This window comes from Salvelinus fontinalis, chromosome 1 (genome assembly GCF_029448725.1).
Source record: "Salvelinus fontinalis isolate EN_2023a chromosome 1, ASM2944872v1, whole genome shotgun sequence".
Classification (NCBI taxonomy): Eukaryota; Metazoa; Chordata; class Actinopteri; order Salmoniformes; family Salmonidae; genus Salvelinus; species Salvelinus fontinalis.
The window spans coordinates 65,554,515-65,582,342 of NC_074665.1; the positions used below are offsets into that span (position 1 = coordinate 65,554,515).

Consider the following 27,828-nt stretch of genomic DNA (forward strand, 5'->3'; position numbering starts at 1 on the left):
TTTGTATTGTGTTATTGACTGTACGTTTGTTTATGTGTAACTCTGTGTTGTTGTTTTTGTCGCACTGCTTTGCCTTATCTTGGCCAGGTCGCAGTTGTAAATGAGAACTTGTTCTCAACTGGCCTACCTGGTTAAATAAAAGTGAAATAAAAATAAATAAAAAGATTACAATATCATAACTTTTTATGACCATTTGGAACAGTGTAGACAACAGTAAATAAAAAAAGTGTACCAGAGAGTCTGTTCTAACGAGAGAAAAAATATATAAAGCCTTTATTACAGCAGACTAAACAGTTGCATGTGTTCGTGAATTGCGGTTTATTTATTGTTTAGGCTAATTATTCAAAGCTCCCTGTCACGTTCCTGACCGGTTTTCTGTTATTTTGTATGTGTTTGACGGTCAGGGCGTGAGTTTGGGTGGGTAGTCTATATTATGTGTTTCTATGTTAATATAAGGGTGACCTGATATGGCTCTCAATTAGAGGCAGGTGGTTTTCATTTCCTCTGATTGAGAGTCATATTAAGGTAGGTGTTTTCACACTGTTTGTTTGTGGGTGGTTGTCTCCTGTGTCAGTGTTTGTCGCGCCACACGGGACTGTCTCGGTTTATGTAGTCTGTTCCTGTTCGTGAGTTCTTCGTGTATTTATGTAAGTTCCATGTCCAGGTCTGTCTACTCCGTTTTGTTATTTTGTTAATTATTCAAGTGTTTTCGTTTCGTGTTTTTTCGTCTTGTTTAAATAAATCATGTCATATAACAACGCTGCGTTTTGGTCAAATCCCTGCTCCTCCTCTTCGGATGAAGAGGAGGAGGAAAGCCGTTACACTCCCTTTGTTTTTTAATTTGAAAACTAAAATGCTTGATTAGATTTCATAGCATGAATGTCTCGAATGCGTTGTGATGGCATGAACAAATTAATGATTGAAACATTAGCCTAAATATTCAAATATAGGCCTAAATATGTTACAGTGTTAAGACTAAACAGGACGATGGTGGTTATACAAGGCTACTATACAAAGCCTACTAATGATAACGACATTACTTATTAGTATAATGATGATCATAATACTAATAATTGTAATAATAACAAGAAAAAGGAGATCAAGAAAAAGGAGGGAATTGGAGCGGGAGCTGCGTGCATATTATGTGTGACAAACAGGTGCTGTTAGATTACAATATTATTTTTCTGCCTGTTTGAAACAGTGTAACAACACTAAATAAATTTTAAGTAATACCAGAGAGACTAGTCTAACGAAAACAGCCGAATCTGTGAAATTGCTTTATCCGATATTTTGCCATTGCATGAGGCTTGGTGCTCACGCAATAAGTAGGCTATTAAACAAACACTCAAACAGGCAACAGAAGCAGGATCTGTCTTATTTCTGAAGATATATATGCATGTTTTATAAAGCTAGGCACATTTAACAGTTAGGCTATTGATTATAGATCTGATTAATTTTGGGGTTTCCTCTCTCCTCAATTTTCTTAGACAATTATGCTAAGGCAATGGCTGTTTCCCTGTCTCTGCTGCTGCTGCCTCCGCCGCATTTTTCTCAATCCTAATATGCTGGTTAACTTTGCTATTATGCACATAGCAACATAGGGAAGGTGCCAATTCTACGGTGAACTGAAGATTATGTTTCAGAACCGCGGACAGGGACCGTATCCAACGCGGGAGAAAGCGCATTTGTTATGAAATAATATTAGGTTTATTCGTGTTGCACCATTATTTTTACATAATATAACCATACACAATTTCAGTATCACATGTCTTACAGTGATGGACTGTGCCATCCCGTGGCCTCCACAAAGGATTAGACTACTGAGACAGGCGCGAATCAGACAGGTGTCTTATGCACCATGAAAAAACATTTTTTTTGCGACTGCTCGACTAAAGAAATCTCGGTCGACCAACAGCCTGTCCACCAAACAATCGACCAGTCGACTAAATGTGGTCAGCCCTGTGGCATTGTAATGTATTGTGAGGTGATTACAATGTTTTGATACAACCAAGCTCTCTTTAGTTGAATAGAAATTCTTTCTATTGATTACATTCTGTTAATTGAGAGGATATTGTTGAAAGTGAATGCAGATTTCGTTAATGAGAAGAGTGAAAATTGAGTAGATAGTCTGGAAGTAAGGGAAATCAGCTGTAGTTTTCCCGTTTAGTTTGGGTCACAGTGGTGACTCTTAGAACATAGGTGCTATCTAGAACTTCGAAGTGTGCTTCGGCTGTCCCCATAGGAGAACCCTTGGTAGAACCTTTCTTTGTTCCAGGTACAACCCTTTTGGGTTCCAATGTAGAATCCTTTCCACAGAGCGTTCCACATGGAACTCAAAAGGGTTCACCTATGCTATGGGGACAGCCGAAGAACGCTTTTGGAGCCCTTTTTTCTAAGAGTGCACAGATAACATTTCAGTTTGTAGAATATAACCTATAATTGTCTATTTGGACATGCAGTGAGAGGAGTGGGATTTGATTAGGCCAGTGTCTTTTTAGGTACATATTTGCTAATGTGGACAAATGCGTGTTTATGAGTTGTCATGGTAGCCTGACGGCACCTCCCTCTTTGGCCTTGGCTGGCTCACAGTGTCAGTTCTGTCTGTGTGAGGTCATATGGTGAGTCACTGTCCCTCCCCTCTAGGCTAATGTATTACGCCCTTCTCTTCACACATCTGAGGATGCTGGGAAGGAAACACTCCCATCACAGCTGTGGAAAATACATTTTCTACGTCCTCTGTTTATGGTCTGTCTGGCACTTGGGAACAAATAATAATTGCTGGAAATGATTTAATCATCTTTGTTATTTTATTTGTTTGGAAGAGGCAGTGAGTGAATGCAGAACAATATTGAAGATGCTACTTCTTTTACTCATTATAAAATGCTTGTAATTATTTTCAGTTTTGGTTATTTGGCCCCTAGTACCAGTGTGGTATCAGCAGTGCTGTTTCTTTTGCTTTCATGAATAACAAAATTCAGAATTGCATGAGATGCATGTTTAAAATGTAGTGTTTTAAAATGTGTTTCTGTCACTATCATTTCACTGGTCTGAACAATTGCTTACATAAGAAAAAGGGAACCTGGGGATAGCAAATCAAGTCTACCCAGCTCCTACAAGACTCTGAAGCAATGATGTTTTCTTTAGTCAGGGACAACAGTGACCACTTGCCATATGTATTTTCCTACCTAACGTTGTGTCTGTCAAAACAAACCCCTACTGGTGATAAGTTAAGGGACCCGTGGAACAGATACAATTCACTGTCAAACCGTCCTTGCTCTGCAGGTGTCATTCCTGCACAAACAAGGCCTGGAACATTGTACATAGTCAGGTACTCTGTCAGTCTCCATAGATTTCTGTGAACATCTCTATTATACCACATAGCATTGTAATAAGTCACCATGGATACACAAATAGCAACCAAACTCTGCCATGATTGTAGACAGGAGTATGTTTTGCTCTCCTTACAAGATCCTACACCTATTGCCAGTCTGCACTGTAGTCTATGTGCTGGAAGGTTAGTGAATCTAGCACTCAGTCCTATAGCCTCTCAAATTGAATCAAATTGTATTAGTCACATGCTCCGAATACAACAGGTGTGTAGACCTTACAGTGAAATGCTTACTTACAAGCTCTTTTACAACTATGCAGAGTTAAATAAGATGTTTTTTTTAACACAAAAAACACACACAAGAATGAAGCTATATACAAAGAGTACCAATACCATATCTCACAGATCTACAGTGGATTGTAATATATGGGCCTAAATGTCTGCTCTAATGGCTTGAGTTTAAAATCAATACACATCACTATACTCTGGCTCCAAACTGTCTTCCACTTTGTACATGAAGCACTGAAGCACTGTTTATCACACAATTATCTCCTAATTCACATTTCAAAAAGGAAGTTGACCAGTGGGACTGAAGCTTATGCAGAAGCTTTCAGTTCTCCCTCCTTGGCTTTCAGTCTCTACATGGGTGACCTGACAAGGACTGTGTGTTCCGAAGCAGCTGAGTTAGTTATCACATGCTGACACAGACACACACACACCACACACACACACACACACACACACACACACACTCACACTCACACTCACACTCACACTCACATACACTAATACACACACAGGCGCTCATTCCGGATTGATTCACCTCTCCTTGACGTTGTTGAATGGCTCATGTGGTGATAACTCATAGCTCATGTCTAAGGGCACTTTGCCAGCCTCACCTTCAGTCGATGATGGTTGCAGCTTGTCATCCAGGTTCTCTACTGCCGAATTGGTGAAGCACTTTCTTTGAAACAGATTTAGAAAGAGAGGAGATTATCTAAGGATAGCCGAACACCTTAATAATTCAAATTCACAATAATATTAAAAGTAATATTAAAGTTGCTGTTTTAAAGTTATTCAATGTGTAAAACCTTGTATCATCATCAGGCATTTCCCTCCTCTTGTCAGTTGCCCCTAATAGCCAATATTTAATGCTTTGATCTGACTTTCTTGTGTTATTAGCAGAATCATAACAGGACGCCTAATGACATCTCAGTGTAGTAGCTGAGGAAAAGACTATTGGCAGTAGGAGGATATGGAAAATCACAAGCAGCCATGGCTCATATCTCCTCTACACACAACTTCCTCTCTAATCAGTTAGCCGGCTCTGACCGGGGAGATGTATGACAGGATCTGCTGACTGGATCTCTGTGGGGACTCTGAGAGAGAAAGGGAGGTAGGGAGGTGCGGAGGGGGAGAGAGAGAATGATATAGAGGGAGGGAGAGAATGAGATTGAAAGAGAGAGAGAGAGAGAGAGAGGCAGCACACTTCTCTTGTAGTTTGATTTCCTGTTTAGCTCTTCGGGGCCTGGACAGGCCTTCAGGCTAGAGGCTAGAGCAATGACTGTTGGAGCCTGGAAGTGTGCCCTTGAAGGCAGTCTGGGCCAGGCGGCGTGCTGTGAAGAACATGGCTGTCTGTTCTTCTGTCCTAGATAACACATACTTCAGATGCTGCCCTGCCCTGAGGAGAGACCGTGATTTTCTCACCGAGAAGGAAGGAGAGCACCCTTCTCCGACGTCTCTCTCATTCTCTCGCCCTCTGTCCCCTGTCCCTTTGTTTTCCTCTCATCTGGATTCCTCACACTGTTGACAACATGTCCATTAGCGCATCAGCTTGTAATTCTGACTATGTAATACAGACAGGGCAGGCTGAGATTTATTGCTGGAAACTAGAGTGGAGAGAGCTGTCTAACAAGACGGTTCAGTAAGGCATCTGTGACGCTGTTGTTTTGTCTACACTGGAAGGACATTATAGGGTTAATGTGTTATTGTAAGGCCCTCAGAGGACAGGCCGAGCATCTTGACTCTTGCACAGTGGGGGGGGGGGGGGGCTTTACTCTACTGAGTTGTTCTGTGAATGAGAGGATGTGCCTGTTTCTGCACTGAGCTGTACTTTATTTTAGGCTTCCTGATTGAAATGGCTGCCAAAGGGTGGCAGTGGTTGGCTGTGCCAAGCACTCATACACTTAGTGGTCAGTTTATTAGGTACACCCACCGAGTACCAGGTCAGGCCCCCCTTTGTCTCTAGAACAGCCTGACTTCTTCGGGGCATGGCTTCCACATGGTGTGCCAGGAAAACATTCCCCACACCATTATACCACCACCATTAGCCTGTACTGTTGACACCAGGCAGGATGGGGCCATGGACTCTGTTTGCTGTTTATGCCAAATCCTGACTCTGCCATCAGCATGATGCAACAGGAACCAGGATTCGTTGGACCAGGCAATGTTTTCCCACTCCTCAATTATCCAGTATTGGTGATAGTGTGCCCACTGGAGACGCTTCTTCTTGTTTTTAGCTGATAGGTGTGGTTGCAATAGCACATCCGTGACAAGGATCGAAGAGTTGTGCATTCCCGAGATGCCGTTCTGTAAACTGGCACAATTCGTGCACGATTCTTGACATTCTCCTTCGACCTCTCTTATCAACAAACTGTTTTCACCCACAGGACTGCCACTGACTGGATTTATTTGGGGGGGGGGGGGGGGGTTTCCACACCATTCTCGGTAAAACCTAGACAATGCAAAAAAAAAAAAACAGGAGGGCGGCCGTTTCTGAGATACTGGATCCGGCACATCTGTCACCAACGATCATACCACGCTCAAAGTCGCTTAGGTCTCTCGTTTTGCCCTTCTAATGTTCAATCGAACAGTAACTGAATGCCTCAATGCCTGTCTGCCTGCTTTATATAGCACGCCACGGCCACGTGACTCACTGTCTGTAGGAGCGATACATTTTCGTGAACAGGGTGTACCTAATAAACTGGCCACTGATAGTGTACAGTAGCTTGTAAGGCAAAGGCCCCTGTGACATTGATCCATTTCTTTACTTCAACCTTTGTGTGAATGGGAGGCCAGAGAAGTGAGAGAAAGGCCATTGTTTAGTGCCATGGTAGTATCTCCTTGACTTTGCTTGTTTTTCCCACCACTGTTTTTGGAAGCTCCTGTCATTGAAAACAGTGCTGCTGCTATTTCCACTCCCTCAGAATAATCTGTCTGGACTGTGGGACTTTCTAGGTGTTTATAAGTACTGCTCTGGGCACACATCATGTGATTTTATGATGGCTTCTCCTTCCATGTACTCAGAAGTCAGAATGAGAGACAAAAGAGAGGAACCTTGGAATAGACTAAACTAAACACTAAACTAAACCTTATTAATTAATTACATAATTTACAAGCCCAATACTCAAATCAAATGTTATTTGTCACATGCTTCGTAAGCAATGGGTGTAAACGAACAGTGAAATGCTTACATATGGGCCCTTCCCAACAATGCATAGAGAAATAATATACAAATAATAACATGAGGAATAAATACACAATGAGTTACTATAACTTGGCTATACTGTATACACGGGGTATCAGTACCGAGTCGATGTCACGTGGGGGAGATGATAGAAGTGACCACAAAATGTATAATTCCCTTTTCATCAGAATTGTTTTAACTGAAACAATAAAGCTGCATAAGACATATTTATTTTCTAGAGCAAGTCTTTACATATTTTGCATCTAGCTAAGGAGTTTTGTGCTTGAAGAAGGATGTTTTTGTTAGGTTCAGTTCAATGTCCCCCTGCGCATTAGTTAGCTTGCTAACTGAGCAAGGCAGTCACACACACTTCATATGAAACGAATGGGGTGGTACGTGCAGTACATTGCACACAACACTAAATGCTTTACCAAGCTAGCTATTTAGCTAGTAATTCACTCTCCATTATCGCATACTGCCTGTGCCAGTTTGCTTGCTAGCTAATGTGAGGTAAACAGTTTGCATGCCATTTAGCACAACATTGCTAGCTAGCTAGCTAACTTACTCCTCTGACTCTCGACAGCTAACAGGTAGCTGCTTCATTCAAAAACAAATCCATTGTGATTTAATTAAATAATGTTGCTAGCTACGGTAGTTATCTAGTTGTGGCCATCTGGTTAGTATCGACAAGGGCTTACTTCAAATTGTAGCTAGCTAGTTAGCTTACATTAGCTACAGCAACCACAAGCGAAACACACTACTGCCACGTTGTGGCCTGGAGTGTTTAAACGAAGCAATACAGTGGTAAAACTGTTCTCTGTGAACAACAAAAGTGAACTGACGACAGATTTCTCTGTCAGATTTTTTGGTGTGTCTGACCCTTAACCGTAGTGGCTGTTTCTAGCCATGTCGATACACTTCTTTGAAGTCCAAAATGAACACCAACTGTCCCACTGGATCAATGGCTGTCCAGGTTTGACCACGCTGCTGGATGCCTGACCAGGGTCAAATTCAGTAGGGTACACATGCCAGACGAAAAACATTATGCATCAGAAAATGAAAGTCTTTATTCTTATTGGACCAATTCAGGTAGTACATCCTCGTTTTTAAATGCTTCAAAATGTTTCAAATCATTTTGAGGCGGCAGGTAGGCTAGTGGTTAGAGCGTTGGGCCAGTAACCGAAAGGTTGCTGGATCAAATCCCGGAGTTGACTAGGTAAAAATCTGTCATTCTGCCCCTGAATAAGGCAGTTAACCCACTGTTCCCCGGGAGGGTGTCATTGTAAATGAGAAGTTGTTCTTAACTGACTTGCCTAGTTAAAGAAAGGTTCAATGTAAAAAAAGTATAATATTCTCCGTACTGAACATAAACGTGATTTGAATGGAGGACTGATGTGACATTACTTGAGAGAGTGGAAGTACAGTAAACATGATAAGTTAAAATATATTATGTCATGACTGTAGTTGTAAGTGAAACCAGTAAGATTAAAAGTCTTTTGTTATTGTCAGTCATTATTGTCAGTCATTATGATTCTCTTCCCTGAAATGGACACCTCTTATCAGTACTTTATCCCTACATGATGCAAGCTGGGATTTGTCTGTGAGTCATATCAGTGCCTTCTGAAAGTATTCACACCTGTTGACTTTTTCCCACATTTTGTTGTGTTACAGCCTGAATTTAAAATGGATTAAATTGAGATGTTGTGCCACTGATCTACACACATTACACCACAATGTCAAAGTGGAATTTCGTTTTTTGAAATTTTAACAAATGAATAAACTAAATAAAGCTGAAATGTCTTGAGTCATTAAGTATTCAAACCCTTTGTTATGGCAAGCCTAAATACGTTCAGAAGTAAAATTTGCTTAACAAGTCGCATAGTAAGTTGCATGAACTCTGTGTGCAATAATAGTGTTTAACAAGATTTTGGAATGATTACTCCATCTCTGTACCCACATATATAATTATCTGTAAGGTCCCTCAGTCGAGTAGTGTATTTCAAGCACAGATTCAACCACAAAGACCAGGTAGGATTTCCAATGCCTCACAAAGAAGGGCACCTATTGGTAGATGGGTAAAAAAAGCAGACACTGAATAATCCCTTTGACATGGTGAAGTTATTAATTACGCTTTGGATGGTGTTTTATAACACCCAGTCACTACAAAGATACAGGCGTCCTTCCTAACTCAGTTGCCTGAGATTAATGAAATCGCACAGGGATTTCACCATGAGGCTAATGGTGATTTTAATGGCTATGATACAAGAAAACTGAGGATGAAAAACATTGTATTTGCTTGTCATCGGCAAGGGAATTTTTGGGGGATAAAAATAAACAGTATAGAGCTAAGCACAGCCAAAATCCTAGAGGAAAACCTGGTTCAGTATGCTTTCCAGACACTTGGAGAGAAATTCACCTTTTTGCAGGACAATAACCTAAAACTCAAGGCCAAATATACACTGGAGTTCATTGGAGGCTGCTGAAGGGAGGATGGCTCATAATAGTGGCTGGACCGGAGCAAATAGAATGGCATCAAACACATGGAAACCATGTATTTGATGTATTTGATGCCATTCCACTGATTCCGCTCCAGCCATAACCACGAGCCCATCCTCCCCATTTAAGGTGGCACCTACTTCCTGTGCTGGATTTGCTTACCAAGACGAGTGGCCTAGTTACAGTTTTGACATAATCGTCTTGAAAATCTATGGCAAGACTTGACAGTAGCTGTTTAGCAATGATCAACAACCAACTTGACAGAGCTAGAAGAGTTTTAAAAAGAATAATGGGCAAATATTGTACAATCTTTGAGACTTACCCAAAAAGACTAATCGCCGCCAAATGTGATTCTAACGTATTGATTCAGGGGGTTGAATACTTATCAAGTCAAGATATATTAGTGTTTTATTTTTCATGAATCTAAAAAATATATATATAATTTTGACATGACAAAGTATTTTGTGTAGATTGTTGGAGAAAAAAAGACAATCCATTTTAATCCCAATTTGTACATTTTTGGGGGTGAAAAGTCAAACGGGTGTGAATACTTTCTGAAGGCGCTATATGTGATCACATTAAAACATCTATAAATCAATTAAATAATTATATATGGCCGATGACGTGTAGTTTTACAATGTTATTCAACATATTCCCCTCTGGCATTTTGTAATCTCACATGATGTTCCAATGTTTAACCGGTTAAAAAGTCATTTTCAAAGGTATTCCTCTCCTTTGGTTTTAGACTCCAAAGGGTAACCTTTCAAGTGGAACCTGGCAACAGTGAAAGTGAAACAGATTAATGAAGTCAGAGGTCAAGAGCTGTTAGGTAACACATTTAACACACTTCCATGGCCCTGGATGGACTGTTGCACTTCCACACATCAACAGTTAGTTTCTTATTAACTTAAGGTTATGCTAAGAGAGGGCCTGGATTCCACACACTCTGTTCGTCTAGCAGTGACCAGATCCTTGTTTTGTTGATGATCCAGACCATGTGTGCTAATGAGGAGTATATTTACGTTTGCCTGTCCTGCAGTGTGTGCATTTGTGTTTAACTTGCAGATTACCGACTGGATCAACTTCAATGTCTTGGAGAAGGCCTCAAGTAAGGGTCATTAGTTTTGCCAGGCAATGGAGAATATATGATGGGGAATTTCCAGGGCTCACTTGTCAATTTCAATGGGACTTTCCTGGTTGAATAAAATATTAAATAAAAGTCCAACATCACAAGGTTTATTGGATATAAATGTTATAATGTGTTGGTGAGTGCGAGTGATGACTATGTGCCAGTAGGTTGTGATAAGGTACTGCAGTCATCAGCTGATGGTCATAATGTTTAATCTGACTGTCAGGACCCGGTTACGAACTCGGGTCTCCGGTGTGAGAAACAGTCACTTAGCAAACTGAGCCACTAATAGTCAGCAGAACCCAGAAGATGAGGCAGACCTAGCAGTACTTGAGATGGTGTTTTAATAAAGTAAAAAGGAAACATCTTCAGACAAAAATATAAATCCACAACGTCAAAAGTAATACCAAGAGAAAAAGGTAATCCTCCAAGTCAAAAGGTAAATCCACAAGGAGGTAGGTACAGCAGGAAAAAGCCTCAAAAGACAATGAAAAATAAATAAACGAGAACAAAAACAGAGTACCACAGGAGAGTCCTACTGGAGCAACAAATGTTCACAGCATCTCTAGGGCTGGGTGCTAACATTCAAACACAGAGCAAAGAACTGAGGAAAACTAAGGGTTTAAATACATTCAAGGGAAACGAGGCACAGGTGCAAATAATAACTGGAAACAAGGGAAAACAAAAGGGCCAAAAAAGCACAACATCATCTGTGCATCTGTTTAGCTGCTAAACCAGCACTGGTATTTATGAGCTCCAGTCCTGACCTATACTACCAATTAAATGTAATAATGTGGTTGTAAAAACAGCCTCTGATTACTCTGTATATAATATACCTCATCACACACATTGGTAAGTAATATTGGGTTTTGATGAAATTATTCTTCACTATTTTAAAACATTTAAGAAAGATTTATAATATTTCAAAGTGAAATAATTGTAGGCCCTTGTACTCTCAACCTGTCCCTCAAGAGGGCACCATTCTCTAAAGATTACCCCTCTTACACACATTCCACAAACTCAGTGGTACTGTATCCAACCAGCTACTACTGGATTTATTTCAAACTTAAACTGTCATCCTTAGTTGCACCATAATAATGAGCCTTGGTTGTCAATGATACAGCAAATTCATCCTGTCTCTGGGCTTTGAGCAGGGGAGGGTGTTGCCTTGGACACTCCCTGAAGACTCCATTTGTATTAATGAGTCTCTGGCTATACTCATGTATTATGTAGTAAGCAGCCTCAGGCCAGTAGGATCAAACATTGTAACGTCCTGAAGGCCTAGCTCAGCTCAGCTCTACCCAGTCGCAGTTGTGATTTACTTAACGGTTATGGAGAAAGAGAGCGAGGGAAAAGGAGATATATGTTCAGGGAGAGCGGGAGAGAGAAGGAGTGATATAGCAGCAGGTGTCTGGTACACTACTATGGCAGTGGTGGATTTAAAACACTTTACTTTTTTATTAACAAGGGTATAGGCAGGATGAATATTTTTTCCTCTCTTAGGTGCAATTCTGTTCACTAGCATTTGGCGCAATCCCTAGTCCCAGACTCCCAGCCCAGTAGTGAATTCTCTGCAGCTTTACACGCACACTATTTATATATTAACCAAATGAAAAAGGCAGCTAATAACCACTGACAGTGACAGGACCTTTGAGACACATCTGGATTAGGCATAGGCCTAAATTACCAATCACCAATCAGTATTCTGCCTCAAAACTGACCAATGTATGACCTCATGTTATTGCCTGTTTTTTTCATAGTAATTTTAGGGGAAATATTTTATGTTGTATAGCACTAAGTAAAGTGTGTTTGTCTTAATTTCAGTCGGTATTGTAGTTATTGCCCAACGAGCGCAATTGAGTGTGCTCGGTGTGTTAGATGTGTTTGATGAACCAGGGATTGACATTGTTGTGGGTGATACACTGTAGGATGTGAAAAATGTGTAGTACAAATAAAGCACATACAGTAAAAATGCAGACGGATATTTTTGGATCCAGAATTCATTAAAATATGTTTGCCTTTGAAATTCAAGGACATCAGCCTCACAAACGTGTCACATCTGACATAGAACATACAGTCTGATCTTTTTATAGCTGTCTCAGCATGGGCTCACTCCTCTGGGATGTACCACTCATTGCAGAGAAAATTAGATTTGTCAAGGATCTGACAAATTATACTGATTGTCTAGTTAATTTACTGATCTCAGAGTAAGACGGAAAATAGTTAATAACCCATGATGTTCTCTTCAGTAAAGAGCTAATATTATGACAACGTGACTAATTGCCATTTTGATATGCTGTTTTTGGGAGGTTGATTGTTTTGATGAATAGAGTTTTTGTCCAGATTTTGTACGTTTTGCGAGTCTGAGGGGAAAAAGTGTTTGTATTTTTTTTAAATTGAGTCTGTTGGTTGTTGGACGTTATTGCATGTAATTGCACAAGATTAATCAATTTGTTGATTACATTGCTAGTTAACTTCTCTCTACCTACAGACACTACATCAACTTTAATTGCCTTAGTAGTAATCTAATTTATCCATCAGTTAAATACCTATAAGAAATGTAATTGTTAGATCTATTCCTATGTTCTACTCAACATTCAATTAGACAAACAAGCTTTAACATACTATAGTTGCATACAGGCTACTGCAATAGTATTCTCCAAACTGATGCCCCCACCTGTGTCAGATTTAAAGTGTCATTCTAAAAAATAGGTTTTAATCAGAAAAATACCTTTTCTCCTTTTCTTAAGGAGCCTTATTAGTCCCTTAATGGAATTGAGCCGCGTTGTGCTGTGACCTTAAGTAAACATTAAACATGTAAGAAAACCTCTGAGTTGCTTTGGAAAATCTGACGGGACTGCTTGACGAGAAGGGGAGTAGCAACAGGCTGCGCTAGAGGTAGGCAGGCAGGGAGGAGGAGTATGTTGCTGCTCCTTCAGTAATGTCGGTATCTCACACACATGCCGTCCCTCTGCCGGGACCATGATGCACTCTCTCCAGAGCCCCCGGGAGCTAACTATGGCTAGGGAGATATGGCACCTGCTGGGGCGTGACGGGGAACTCAGCGCTCACCTGGTGACGTTGATGTGCTGCATGGGTCAGTATCTCTTCCTGCTTCGCTTTACTCCATTCCCCATCCAGAATCAAAGGATTGGGAATTTCAGTTTCTGACTGAGCGTGGAAGTTTGCCGCTAGTTTCTCATTTAGAGGGGGACTTTAAACCTCCCAAGGCTACATTTTGTTGTGTTATGCTGTGTTGTAAAAGGAGGAGGTTATCTGTGTTATTTGCATTTTGGTTCCAAAGTCAAAGAAGATGAGATTGCATGATTTACTGGGCTTGTGATTGGTATCAATGTCTTCCTCTGAGGGCTTATATCAGATGGACCTTTAGGCAGAAATATAAAGTAGGACAGACAGGTATCTGGCCTGAATCCTGAATCCCACTTGGCAGCTTTCTCTCTTAATCTTCCTGTGTGAGTCAGGTAATGCAGAGAGAAGTAAGGAGGGTCTCTCCCCCCAAGCTGTGTGTTTCAGGACCATTAGCCTACCGCCATGTGCAGTGTTGTACAGTAATGGATTTTGTTAGGCTAATGATACAGAAATATAGTATAGGTATTTTGTCTGTGTTAGATTCTCTGAGCAAATGTTTTTGTCTGTGTAGCATACCTGGCGAACGTTTGCCTTGACAGCTCACAATTGAGCCTTTATGTTTCCATTTCTATCCCAGAGAGACTCAGGTCTGTGAGAGCCTGCATGTGGCAGCGGCCAGTCTGGTTGTCATGGATACAGGAAACACAAAATAATGTGGTAGACCGTGTACAATACTGAACCATGAGTAATGGAAGCTATGCCTCATGCATTGAAGTTCATTCTTTTTCATTACGCTTCCAAAAATATCAATCTCTCTGGAGACTACTGTATTCACTAGAAATGAACCCACATGTGTAAGAGTATTAGGATAGTCTTGTATCTAATAATTATGTATGCAGTAGTTCAGAAAGGAAATGTGTACATGTAACCATGCATGGTCTTTGGCGTTAGGGCTCGGCTCATTCACGGTAGCTCACTGCCAGAGCGAAGCATCATATGAAGGTGATAATATAAGTACAGGCAGTGAGCACGATATTAGGGCTGTCACCGAATAAAACAAATGTTGGTCGACTTAGAGTCGTCTGTTCTTTCGACCAATCGGGTTGGTCGAAATTTTCAAACGTGTATTTTTCTATACAGTGGGGAGAACAAGTATTTGATACACTGCCGATTTTGCAAGTTTTCCTACTTACAAAGCATGTAGAGGTCTGTAATTTTTATCATAGGTACACTTCAACTGTGAGAGACGGAATCTACAAAAAAACAAAAATCCAGAAAATCACATTGTATGATTTTTAAGTAATTAATTAGCATTTTATTGCATGACATAAGTATTTGATACATCAGAAAAGCAGAATTTAATATTTGGTACAGAAACCTTTGTTTGCAATTACAGAGATCATACGTTTCCTGTAGTTCTTGACCAGGTTTGCACACACTGCAGCAGGGATTTTGGCCCACTCCTCCATACAGACCTTCTCCAGATCCTTCAGGTTTCGGGGCTGTCGCTGGGCAATACGGACTTTCAGCTCCCTCCAAAGATTTTCTATTGGGTTCAGGTCTGGAGACTGGCTAGGCCACTCCAGGACCTTGAGATACTTCTTACGGAGCCACTCCTTAGTTGCCCTGGCTGTGTGTTTCGGGTCGTTGTCATGCTGGAAGACCCAGCCACGACCCATCTTCAATGGTCTTACTGAGGGAAGGAGGTTGTTGGCCAAGATCTCGCAATACATGGCCCCATCCATCCTCCCCTCAATAGGGTGCAGTCGTCCTGTCCCCTTTGCAGAAAAGCATCCCCAAAGAATGATGTTTCCACCTCCATGCTTCACGGTTGGGATGGTGTTCTTGAGGTTGTACTCATCCTTCTTCTTCCTCCAAATACAGCGAGTGGAGTTTAGACCAAAAAGCTCTATTTTTAGGGCCTCCCGGGTGGGGCAGTGGTCTAGGGCACTAGCTGCGCCACCAGAGTCTCTGGGTTCGCGCCCAGGCTCTGTCGCAGCCGGCCGCGACCGGGGGGTCCGTGGGGTGACGCACAATTGGCCTAGCGTCGTCCGGGTTAGGGATGGTTTGGCCGGTAGGGATATCCTTGTCTCATCGCGCTCCAGCGACTCCTGTGGCGGGCCGGGCGCAGTGCGCGCTAACCAAGGGGGCCAGGTGCACAGTGTTTCCTCCGACGCACTGGTGCGGCTGGCTTCCGGGTTGGAGGCGCGCTGTGGTAAGAAGCAGTTTGGTTGGGTTGTGCTTCGGAGGACGCCTGGCTTACGACCTTCGTCTCTCCCGAGCCCGTACGGGAGTTGTAGCGATGAGACAAGATAGTAATTACTAGCGATTGGATACCACGAAAATTGGGAAGAAAAGGGGCTAAAATTTAAATAAATAAAAAAAGCTCTATTTTTGAATCATCAGACCACATGACCTTCTCCCATTCCTCCTCTGGATCATCCAGATGGTCATTGGCAAACTTCAGACGGGCCTGGACATGCTTGAGCAGGGCGACCTTGCGTGCGCTGCAGGATTTTAATTCATGACGGCGTAGTGTGTTACTAATGGTTTTCTTTGAGACTGTGGTCATCAGCTCTCTTCAGGTCATTGACCAGGTCCTGCCGTGTAGTTCTGGGCTGATCCCTCACCTTCCTCATGATCATTGATGCCCCACGAGGTGAGATCTTGCATGGAGCCCCAGACCGAGGGTGATTGACCGTCATCTTAAACTTCTTCCATTTTCTAATAATTGCGCCAACAGTTGTTGCCTTCTCACCAAGCTGCATGCCTATTGTCCTGTAGCCCATCCCAGCCTTGTGCAGGTCTACAATTTTATCCCTGATGTCCTTACACAGCCCTCTGGTCTTGGCCATTGTGGAGAGGTTGGAGTCTGTTTGATTGAGTGTGTGGACAGGTGTCTTTTATACAGGTAACGAGTTCAAACAGGTGCAGTTAATACAGGTAATGAGTGGAGAACAGGAGGGCTTCTTAAAGAAAAACTAACAGGTCTGTGAGAGCCGGAATTCTTACTGGTTGGTAGGTGATCAAATACTTATGTCATGCAATAAAATGCAAATTATTTTCTTAAAAATCATACAATGTGATTTTTTTTTTAGATTCCGTCTCTCACAGTTGAAGTGTACCTATGATAAAAATTACAGACCTCTACATGCTTTGTAAGTAGGAAAACCTGCAAAATCGGCAGTGTATCAAATACTTGTTCTCCCCACTGTATATAGACACACCCTATGTTTAAATAAAATCAATTATATGTAGGCTACTGCTTTAAGCACTGTGATAAAAAATTGCTCAACTAAAAAACTCTTGGTCGACCAACAGCCTATCGACAAAACATTCAATCAGTCGACTCAATGGAGTCAGCCCAACATGATATGCTATATCAAATCCCCTAAAGAAAGAAACACAAAACCCACAGGTGGAGGCCAGGGTGGTGGTGGGATTTAAGAAACAGCAAGCATAGCGAGTAACAGCTCTACAGCAGCACGGCAGCAAGAGACACCAGCGCATGCGTGTGCATGACATCCAGCTTCGAGGAAGCATGTGTAGAACTGGTCAACTTAAATAGACCGCATGTAAGTAGAGTGCAAATCCAATTGGTGCAATATCCGCTGATGCCACCACACTCGGATTCCCTTCTGAACTTACCACACCGAGTGAAGCATATACAGTACATTGATAAGAGGGATGAACGGCTGGCTCATTGTAGTAGTAAATCACAATTCCACTTGTCATGCAAATTACCATCCCCTGTGTGTGTGTGTGTGTGTGTGTGTTTGTGTATGTTTGTGTGTGTGTGTGTGTTTGTTTGTTTGTGTGTGTGTCTGCATGTGTGTGTCTTAAAGTTACACCATGCTTACTGTATGTATGTAAAGTACTTTGCTAAATGTCTTTTTATGTATTTTTCTCAGATGAAAGAGACAGAGTGCAGAAAAAGACTTTTACAAAATGGATAAACCAACATCTCCTAAAGGTAAGAAGGGATTGTCCGCAGAGCTTCTTTTAGAAACATGCTGTACCATTCATTTTATTTCCCAATTCATTGTTCCTTTTTTTGGATTGGGGAGACTTTATTTGGCCTTCCAGTTCAATGATCTACATAGAGACTGTAATATGAGAGAGAGTGAGGCCTACAGTATGTTTTAATATTGTTGACTTGTATCACAGTTACGGTGGTAGCTACTAGCAAAGTTCAGTTTAAGGATGCACATTAATCATGAACATCTCTTGATTTTTCCATGTCACTAAGACTCTTGGTTATTATGAATCCGGTCCCATGGGTAGATCATTTCTCACATACCTCAATGCCTAATTAGTGTATTGTACCTCCACCTCTCTGTCGTCACCTTTAGGCCGTTTTGTGTTGAAATGGTTACTGTTTTTACAACATACAGATGCAAGAGCGATGGTATAATGGTCATGATAATGGAAAGACTGTAGGGCTGGGAATTGCCAGGGACCTCAAGATAGGATATTATTGCGGTACTTAGTTGCCAATACAATATGCATTGCGATTCTCACGATTCTATATGTATTGCAATTCGATATTGCAATGTGATGCTCCAAACGTATTACTCACTAAATGTCTGCTGCTGAGAGACAAGAGGGACCATGAGAAAACAAGTTTTGATCAGTCAAGGAAATGAAATTGGTCAAAACATTTTCACTCACTATTTAAAAAGAAGCTATAAAATTAAAAATGACTTGAGTTTTGGTGCAGGTACAGCTGACTAGCGCTAGCTAACGCTACCTATAGTAGCATAAAACATCACTAAAAGACAGGCTGTTTCATGTTTTAGTCCTGTCAGTTTCCATGAAGATGAACTATAATGTGTCATTACCTGATAAGGTGAATAACCCATTAAAGAGTGATCAGCAAAGCATCACAGCCTTTCATCCTGGGCTACATAACTGATGATAGATGCTTAGCAGAGGTGCCAATGGGAGATGGCATTTGCTAGCTTGCCAGAGTTTGTACTAACTGCATATCTTCTTCCACCCATCCCATGATGCGGTATACATGTACCCAGTAATTTTCATTGACTCTGAAATAATCTAAATTGCTTTGGTTCATCTGCCATGGAATTAGGGATCCCCTTGTCAGAGGCAGAGTAACTGATTAAATGATTAATTTCCCACTTTCCCATATTGTAAAACAGTATATGAGCAAGCATAAACTATATAAAGACAAGGTGTTTATTATGCATGCAAATCCATGGCAGTTTATTGTGTAATGTGCTTAGGGAGCGAGTTATAATCCCGTTTTTGTCACCTATTCAAGTGATTTAGCCTGATTTATTTGGTCGAAGGCAAAAGTGTTGTAAACCCCCTAAGCTAACACATGGCACATGACAATGTGATCTCATTTGGAGTGACATTTTATGTTGCTAGGGCAGTGGAGCAGGATTATTGGAGTAATGTTGCAACGATGGCATGAGTTACAAGGCTCAATTTTTTTTATACTACAGATGGAGGTCGAATATTTTGGCTATTTGAGCTCAATTATGTAATATTTCATTATTTTCCCCATCATCTTAAATGTTGTTGCCGGTACTACAAACTGTAATACAATATCTGAATTTGAGAGTGAACTGTACACATGGATAGAAAGGCATTTTAACTGCTGTACTCTCTAGTGCCAGGGTCAACATGCCTTATCCCCTGTGACATTGTCCGGGGGAGTTTAAAAGTGCTGAGTAATAGCGGGAGGAAATATTTGGCTGACCAACTAGTAAAAGGGGATCCAGGGAGTGGGTCTATTTTGGCCCCACAGCTGTGCCTGTTTGCTGGGGTTATGTGGGAGAGAGGAGAGGGGATGCCACCTGGCCTGAGTAAAAGCAGGCCACCGGGCAGCTGGGGGATTTCACAGGCCTGGTGGTATTCAGGACAGGAAGAATGGGAGATGGGCCTACAGGGAGGAGAAAGCCTGGGACGGGAGTTGTTAAGTGTGGGGTCAGGATGAGTTATTTGAGGGCCATGGATATGTGTCAAAGCCATGTTATACAGAGGTAGGGCACTAGTATCTGAAGGTAGGTAGGGAACCTGATGGGAATTATGCTAATAAGGCCTTTTTATTTGAATTTATTAAGCATCCCCATTAGCGGCTACTCTTTCTGGGCTTCAGTAACATTAAGGCAGTCATAAAAAAATATTACATTTCACAACACTTTTCACAACACATTAAGTGTGTGCGCTCAGGCCACTACTAGCATATCTACAATACAAAATCCATGTGTACGTGTCTGTAGAGTGCGTGTTTTAGCATGTGTATGTGAGTGTTTGTGCCATAACAGATCTCATCCCTGGTACCTTACAGACACCTATTGAGTCTATAAAATGCAGGCTCAGTCAGACCGGAGACATCTCCCTCACATACACCCTAATCACAGAATGGAATGTGGCTGTTGGTTTCCATCACTTAATCAGTTGCCAGCCCAAGCTTTAGAGGCTCCTCTCAGTTCACACAGACACAGATGAGAGAGTTCTAAGAACCCTATTCTATTGCATGAAACAACCTTTCGATGCATAAACAGTATTAAACATAATCTTGTAATTTTTTTATCACAGATTCTAATCACACCCGGGTCAAATACATTGTGTCAAGTACTTGAGCTGCACTTGATTTAGTTTTCCCACTTCAATGCAATAGGCTCAAAAGTGCGAACTCCAAGCTAAATTGACATACTATTTGACACAAGACTGATTTCAATATTCCAATAGATATGCACCCTCATCATGTTTAATACTGCCCTCCCCAGTGCCTTAATTATTTCAACAGGAAGAGATAATGACATTCCTTTCCTCTGGCCTTAGGTACGGAAGCATGTAAATGACTTGTATGAAGACCTACGAGATGGACATAACCTGATCTCACTGCTGGAGGTCCTGTCTGGCCAGTCATTGGTGAGTAGTGTGTTGTCATGGTAATGTAGCTCTAGCCTGTTATCACCCCTCATGTATATCTTATGAGTCAGAGGGTATGTCTGAAATGGAACCTTATTCCATAGGATACTTTTGACCAGAGCTCATATATTGTAGGGAATAGGGTGCCATTTTTCAAGACATTTCCTTTTTGGAAATGTGCTTGTAGTCTTGAAAGAAAGGTTTGAACAGAGAGTGACATTATACATGATGGTTTGCCTGCCTTCTAAACCCCTAGATAATACAATTAATTCCATTGTTTGATTCTGATTCAAGTAAAGGAAGTTTTCATATATGATTTCTGTTCCCTGGTGCAGTATCACGTTGCATGAGAATTCCAGGAAAGTACAATTTTCTTCACACAAGAAATGTAAATAAGAGTTCAGGGTCCACTTTTTCAGACACATACACTCTTAGAAAAAAAGGGTTCTTGAAGGGGTTCTTCATCTGTCCCCATAGGAGAACCCTTTTTGGATCCAGGTAGAACCCTTTGGGGTTCCATGTAGAACCCTCTGTGGAAAGGGTTCGACATCCCACTGGGCACAGACGTCATCTCAACGTCTAGTTTTGATTTACATTTGGTTGAGAGGTCAACTATTGTGAAATCAACCAACATTTTTAACATGTCATTGGATTTAGGTTAAAAGTTGGGTTAAAAAAAGACATAAAAAAGACATTCCCTTACGTTGTTGACTTTTTGAAAATCCATTCAGTTTTAGTCATCAGATTACATTTTTGTTGTTGAAATGATGTAGAAATAACGTTGATGCAACCAGTTTTTGCCCAGTGGGATGGAACCCAAAAGGGTTCTAACTGGAATCAAAAAGTGTTCTTTAAAGAGATTTCCTATGGGGACAGCCGAAAACCCTTTTATGTTCCAGATAGCACCTTTTTTTCTATGAATGTATTATATCACTTTGTTTATCAATCGGGTCCTGAAGCAACCTCTTGATCAAGAACCAGAATTTACTGTTTTTATATACACTTAAAGCCCACATATGCAGTATATCCTACAGCTATAGTGTCGATCAGATGCATGAATCAGACAATCAGATATGTGAAAACGCCCCAAGACCATTTATGCTTCAAGGCTTGGCAGAAGCTAACTGCATTAGAATGCTTGTTTTCAATGTTATTGCATTCCAAAAAAAACACGACTTGAAAGAAATGATGGCTGGATTGGAGACGTAGGAATTTTGATTAAGGCTGTTTGTTATCACTCAAAGGTCATACTCAAATGTCATCATATTAGAGAATATGAAAATGAATCATAATCATAGCTGTCTTTTGATGTCAGTTGTTTGGTGGGTTGCAGCAGCATGAGTTCTCTGTAACTCATGTCAGGAGAAATTAGGTTCCCTCTAAAATAGGTGTAGCTAACATTTCTCCTTGAAGTCGCCCACACGTTCTTTTGTTTATATCCTGTTTCCTCTCTACCCTCTTCCTCCTCCATTTCTTCTATTTTGGATTTGTTCTGTTCATTTTACGTCCTCCTTTTCATTTGTCCAACTTGTGTCCTTGTCTATTTGTTTCCCCTTGTGTTTCTTTCCTGCGCTCACGTTTACTCGGCCTGGTAAGCCAAGGGAGCGTGATTTCCTCAAGACATTGCGGTTGGTGAGTTCGGCAGAAGCATGTGCGGTTGAGCAGCATGGAGATGAGCAGGTTGATGATAAGGCGGTTGGTGTGGTTCGCCGTCCTCCCCCTTGTAACACAACTAATGCAGCGTGTTCCGTGGACATTAACGAGAGTGGAACAACAATCCCACCACAGGCTTTTTACTTTAGTGGCCCGTAGTAAGCACTATAGCAATCTGTTTATATGGTTAGGTCAAGTTGCATTCTCTTTGATTTTAGGATAGACCCACTGTATGGCTTTAGAATTGCTAGCTGAGAAACTGAGATGGATTACATGATGGAAATGTGCTTGGCTTATGAACTAAAGGCCCAAGATCATGTTCAATTCATTGTTTTTTCTCAACATCAAAAAAACATACACTACCCTTTCAAAAGTTTGGGGTCACTTAGAAATGTTGTTTCTAAAAGAAAAGCATATTTTTTGGTCCATTAAAATCACATAAAATTGATAAGAAATACAGTGTAGACATTGTTAATGTTGTAAATGACTATTGTAGCTGGTGACAGCTGATTTTTAATGGAATATCTAGATGGGCGTATAGAGACCCATTATCAGCAACCATCACTCCTGTGTTCCAATGGGACGTTGTGTTAGCTAATCCAAGTTTATAATTTTAAAAGGCTAATTGATCATTAGAAAACCCTTTTTGCAATTATGTTAGCACAGCTGAAAACTGCTGTTCTGATTAAAGAAGCAATAAAACTGGCCTTCTTTAGACTAGTTGCCTAGAAGGCCAGCATCCCGGAGTCGCCTCTTTACTGTTGACGTTGAGACTGGTGTTTTAAGGTTACTATTTAATGAAGCTGCCAGTTGAGGACTTGTGAGGCATCTGTTTCTCAAACTAGACACTTTAATGTACTTGTCCTCTTGCTCAGTTGTGCACCGGGGCCTCCCACTCCTTTTTCTGTTCTGGTTAGAGCCAGTTTGCGCTGTTCTGTGAAGGGAGTAGTACACACGAGATCTTCAGTTTCTTGGCAATTTCTCGCATGTGTAACAGTTTAACTTTAGTCCGTCCCCTCGCCCCGACCCGGGTGCGAACCAGGGACCCTCTGCACACATCAACAACAGTCACCCACGAAGCATCTTTACCCATCGCTCCATAAAAGCCGCGGCTCTTGCAGAGCAAGGGGAACCACTACTTCAAGGTCTCAAAGCGAGTGACAACACCGATTGAAACGTTATTAGCGCGCACCACCGCTAACTAGCTAGCCATTTCACATCGGTTACACATGGAATAGCCTTCATTTCTCAGAACAAGAATAGACGGACGAGTTTCAGAAGAAAGTTCTCTGTTTCTGGCCATTTTGAGTCTGTAATCGAACCCACAAATGCTGATGCTCCAGATAGTCAACTAGTCTAAAGAAGGCCAGTTTTATTGCTTCTTTAATCAGTACAACAGTTTTCAGCTGTGCTATCATAATTGCAAAAGGGTTTTCTAATGATCAATTAGCATTTTAAAATTATAAACTTGGATTAGCTAACACAACGTGCCGTTGGAACACAGGAGTGATGGTTGCTGATAATGGGCCTCTGTACGCCTATGTAGATATTGCATTAAAAATCATCGTTTCCAGCTACAATAGTCATTTACAACATTAACAATATCTACACTGTATTTCTGATCAATTTGATGTTATTTTAATGAACAAAACATTTGTTTTTCTTTCAAAAACAAGCACATTTCTAAGTGACCCCAAACTTTTCAACAGTAGTGTATATTGTGCATGCCATAGTAAAGTAAAAGAACAGCACCATGCACTTCCGTCTTGGATTGCAAGCACATGTACAAATCAATCACATTACTGTGTGATTTACAAGATCCCCGCCTGGGCCTTTAAGTACATCCTCAGTAGCTTTGTCCATCATTGAGCCATACAATCAAACTGAACATCAACCTTTATGAACCATTGGACATTTTTCATCAGATAGTGGCTTTCTATTGTATTCAATGTATACCAACAGAAGGCCACTTGACTGATTGTACCAAGTTAATGAGGTGAGCCATTGAGGAAAAGGCTTTTGTGAATGTTGTCACTCTGCTATTGAATTGAAAGGGATTCCTCTGCCTCTTCTCTTGACCAGCCAGGAGAGTAATTACTGAATCCATAGCGCTGTACTGCAGCTCATCCCTGGGTCGTATTCTGCCGCTGTGGATCGGCAGGGGACTGGCTGGCTTGTGACGCAGTTTCCATCTCATTATCTCACGCTGTGTCCCTCCATTGTGCTCCTGTGTCCGTCACAGGAGTTTGTCTCTCTGCTCACATCATGACACTTAGTCCTCACATCTATATGAATCCTAGATGCTTTTTGGAACTGGGAAAGGTCTTTATTGTTTGTGTGATTAGTCCTCATTGGAATGAGTTTATCACTCATTTCCGGTAAACTCCTGCCCAATTCAACACTGATTCTATCAGATTATGTGTTCTGTCAGTTCACAGTTTGAAAGTACATAGATACATGTATTTTCTATCTCATAAATGCAGTGTGTCCCAGTTGCGTAATTTCAGATAAACCTAGGGTATGGCAAAGTAATACAAATGCTAAAACATTTGATGAAAATTCCTCTGAAATGAATTTTGATCAAATTGAAGCTCATTTACTGCATTTCTACACTCTAGTTTATTTTAATATCAAGTCAAGCAGCAGTAACCTAGCCAAAACCATCTACTACAGCCATCTTTACCTCTGCACAGTTTTGAGAAAAAGTTGCGCTGTTCCCTACAGCTGCATAGATGCGCTCTCCATAAAGCTAGCCAGCCATACAAACAGCCTTTCCTCCCGCTCCCAGGCATCCACATGGTCCTAAAGTCTGCCCACTGATACCACTAAACTGCATTTGCCTTTTAATCAGGGTTGTAATTATTTCCGTAACCTATTTTAAATTGTTCGTATAGAGCTAGGGTATGGCGACTGGTGTGGAGTAATAGCAGCGTTTTGTAGACCACCCTGGCTCCGGATTTGTTTGTTCCCTCCCTTTTGGTTTTTCTCTCTTTCCCTCAGCAGATGAGTAGGTAAGACCCTGGCAAGGGCATGTCCGGTGTCCTCATACTACTAATGGTGTGGTGAGTCCCTGGTCCTTGGAAAGGGAGAGACCACATGGCAGTCACTAACGTGTCCCCCTCTTCCCGTTCCTCCTCTCTGCCCACAGCCTCGGGAGAAAGGGAGAGACCACATGGCAGTCACTAACGTGTCCCCCTCTTCCCGTTCCTCCTCTCTGCCCACAGCCTCGGGAGAAAGGGAGAGACCACATGGCAGTCACTAACGTGTCCCCCTCTTCCCGTTCCTCCTCTCTGCCCACAGCCTCGGGAGAAAGGGAGAGACCACATGGCAGTCACTAACGTGTCCCCCTCTTCCCGTTCCTCCTCTCTGCCCACAGCCTCGGGAGAAAGGGAGAGACCACATGGCAGTCACTAACGTGTCCCCCTCTTCCCGTTCCTCCTCTCTGCCCACAGCCTCGGGAGAAAGGGAGAGACCACATGGCAGTCACTAACGTGTCCCCCTCTTCCCGTTCCTCCTCTCTGCCCACAGCCTCGGGAGAAAGGGAGAGACCACATGGCAGTCACTAACGTGTCCCCCTCTTCCCGTTCCTCCTCTCTGCCCACAGCCTCGGGAGAAAGGGAGAGACCACATGGCAGTCACTAACGTGTCCCCCTCTTCCCGTTCCTCCTCTCTGCCCACAGCCTCGGGAGAAAGGGAGGATGCGGTTCCACAGACTCCAGAATGTACAGATAGCACTGGACTACTTAAAGAGGCGGCAGGTAAGGACCAATCACATTTGCCGAAATGCTAGAACATATGTGTAGAGGAATTTCTGATAACCATTTCACCATGTGAAGATATTGAAAAGCACACTGAATTCCCTCATCAAAACAGAAACCCTGCTCATACCATGACAGGACTAACCAATATCATTACCTCATAAAGGGTTCAATACCTCCCTCATCATGACTCACAATAGAGGACATGCTGAATCCATCTGCCAAGGGTGGTTACATCTCTGATTGCCCCTCCCCCACATCCACCACAGTCAGGAAGTGATAGAGATGGAGAACAGTGCTCACTGCCCAGCTGCAGCCTGCCAGACATGACGTCAGTGAAAGCAACCCAAGGCCTGAGACAAAGGATTCATAGATCATTAAATTATGCCATTGTTTTAATGACATACCAGGCCCATTCACACCTCATTCATATTCATAAACAGACAAATTAGAGATTCACATGCTTTTTTTCTATCCGGCTGTTGATTTAAGGCTGTACTGTATCATAATAAGAGTAGCGGTAGCATCAATGTTGCACTGAACTGTGGGAAGGATAGATAAGATATTATATTATTACAAATAGCTATGCCCAGACTTGAAAAAGCACAATTTAGAGGGTGAAAGAAAATTGCCTCTGCTTTCGGTTTCACTGCTTGCTCTCTCATAATAAAATAAAATGGCATTTATTTGCACATGACAGGGATTGTCATGCATATCAATGAAAGGCCATGATTTAAACATCATGGCAAGTTATTTTCAATCAAATTAGGTAGAGTACCAAGCATGACAATTTTAGCCATTGGACCACAATAAAGTATTTGCATATGAAATTATGGATATTTGTTTGGAACAATATCAAACTGCATTAGTTTATTAGAATGAGGACATGATATTTCAGCACATGACATTTCAACACATTACTATAAGCTATAGTGCCGCCTTGTGGTATAGAGGTGTGGACTCAAGGCCACATAATAATAGTAAACTGTGATTTACTAGCACAACTTCGTTACCAGCATCTGTTTTGGGAATTTCCGCTTGTTCTAAAAAGAGGATAGACATTACTCTCAGAATATGTATGCATTTTTATGCATCATTTTAAAGGGGATTTATAAATTATCTGTTACGGTAATCTGTTACGAGTATGACGGTAATACTGATGAACAAATGCAAATTATCACTAATGTGTATGTACCCTGTTTATTACAAGTTTAAAGACATATTAATAGGTTTTGGAAATAGAGACATCTACAGATGTTCTTCAGGGATGCTAACCTACCCTACTAAGAATAAAGGTGCTTTGCGGATCAATATAAAACATTTCTTAAGCTGTTTAAGTTGATGTAGATTTGGAATGCATCACTTCTGTGTATCATGCTTATTAGCCAACTGTGTATAACTCTTTTCTTCAGGTCAAGCTAGTCAACATCAGAAATGATGACATCACAGACGGGAATCCCAAATTGACGCTGGGATTGATATGGACCATAATTCTGCACTTTCAGGTAAGAGTTCTTCTCAAATCACACATTTTGTTCATACTGTGTTTTTCATTTTCCAGCTGTGTGAATCTGTGCTAGTATCCTTTCTCCATTGCTGTATTTTTTTCTTAGCAAATGATAATCAGTGTGCATATGCTAGTGTTATTAATGTTAATTTGGTTGAGGATTAGGATGATCATATCCAGCTATATTATGTCACGCATGGAGCTGGGAGATGAGGTGTCTTGTTTTGACCAAATTAAGATATCTGTAATTTAAAAGGTTCTGGATTGAGGTATTATGTTTCTCTTACATTTTACAGAAAATGCTAGTATATTGAAGCAAGTGTGATTGAAAAGCTAACATGTTGCTTAAACTTGCTACAGTTCTGTATGTTTTAGGATTTGCTTGCATATGTCACGATCGTCATAATGAATGGACCAAGGCACAGCGTGCGTAGAGTTCCACATATTTTAATAAATCGAAACTCACCAAACAAAACAAACAAGCACAAACGAAACGTG

At 41.4% G+C, this 27,828-nt stretch overlaps 1 protein-coding gene across 17 annotated transcripts in view; it reads left to right on the plus strand.

The window, feature by feature from the left end:
- LOC129859890 (dystonin-like) overlaps positions 1-27,828 on the plus strand; it is a 189,332-nt gene that overhangs the window by 35,601 nt on the left and 125,903 nt on the right. For 14 of the 17 annotated variants that reach the window (XM_055930113.1, XM_055930129.1, XM_055930172.1 and 11 more), the window contains 5 exons: positions 17,421-17,482; positions 20,323-20,412; positions 22,009-22,044; positions 25,746-25,823; positions 27,236-27,328. In XM_055930113.1, coding sequence (XP_055786088.1) covers positions 17,421-17,482; positions 20,323-20,412; positions 22,009-22,044; positions 25,746-25,823; positions 27,236-27,328 — 359 coding nt within the window. The remainder of the gene's footprint in view (positions 1-17,420; positions 17,483-20,322; positions 20,413-22,008; positions 22,045-25,745; positions 25,824-27,235; positions 27,329-27,828) is intronic. The other 3 variants (XM_055930137.1, XM_055930220.1, XM_055930226.1) reach the window with 1 other exon arrangement.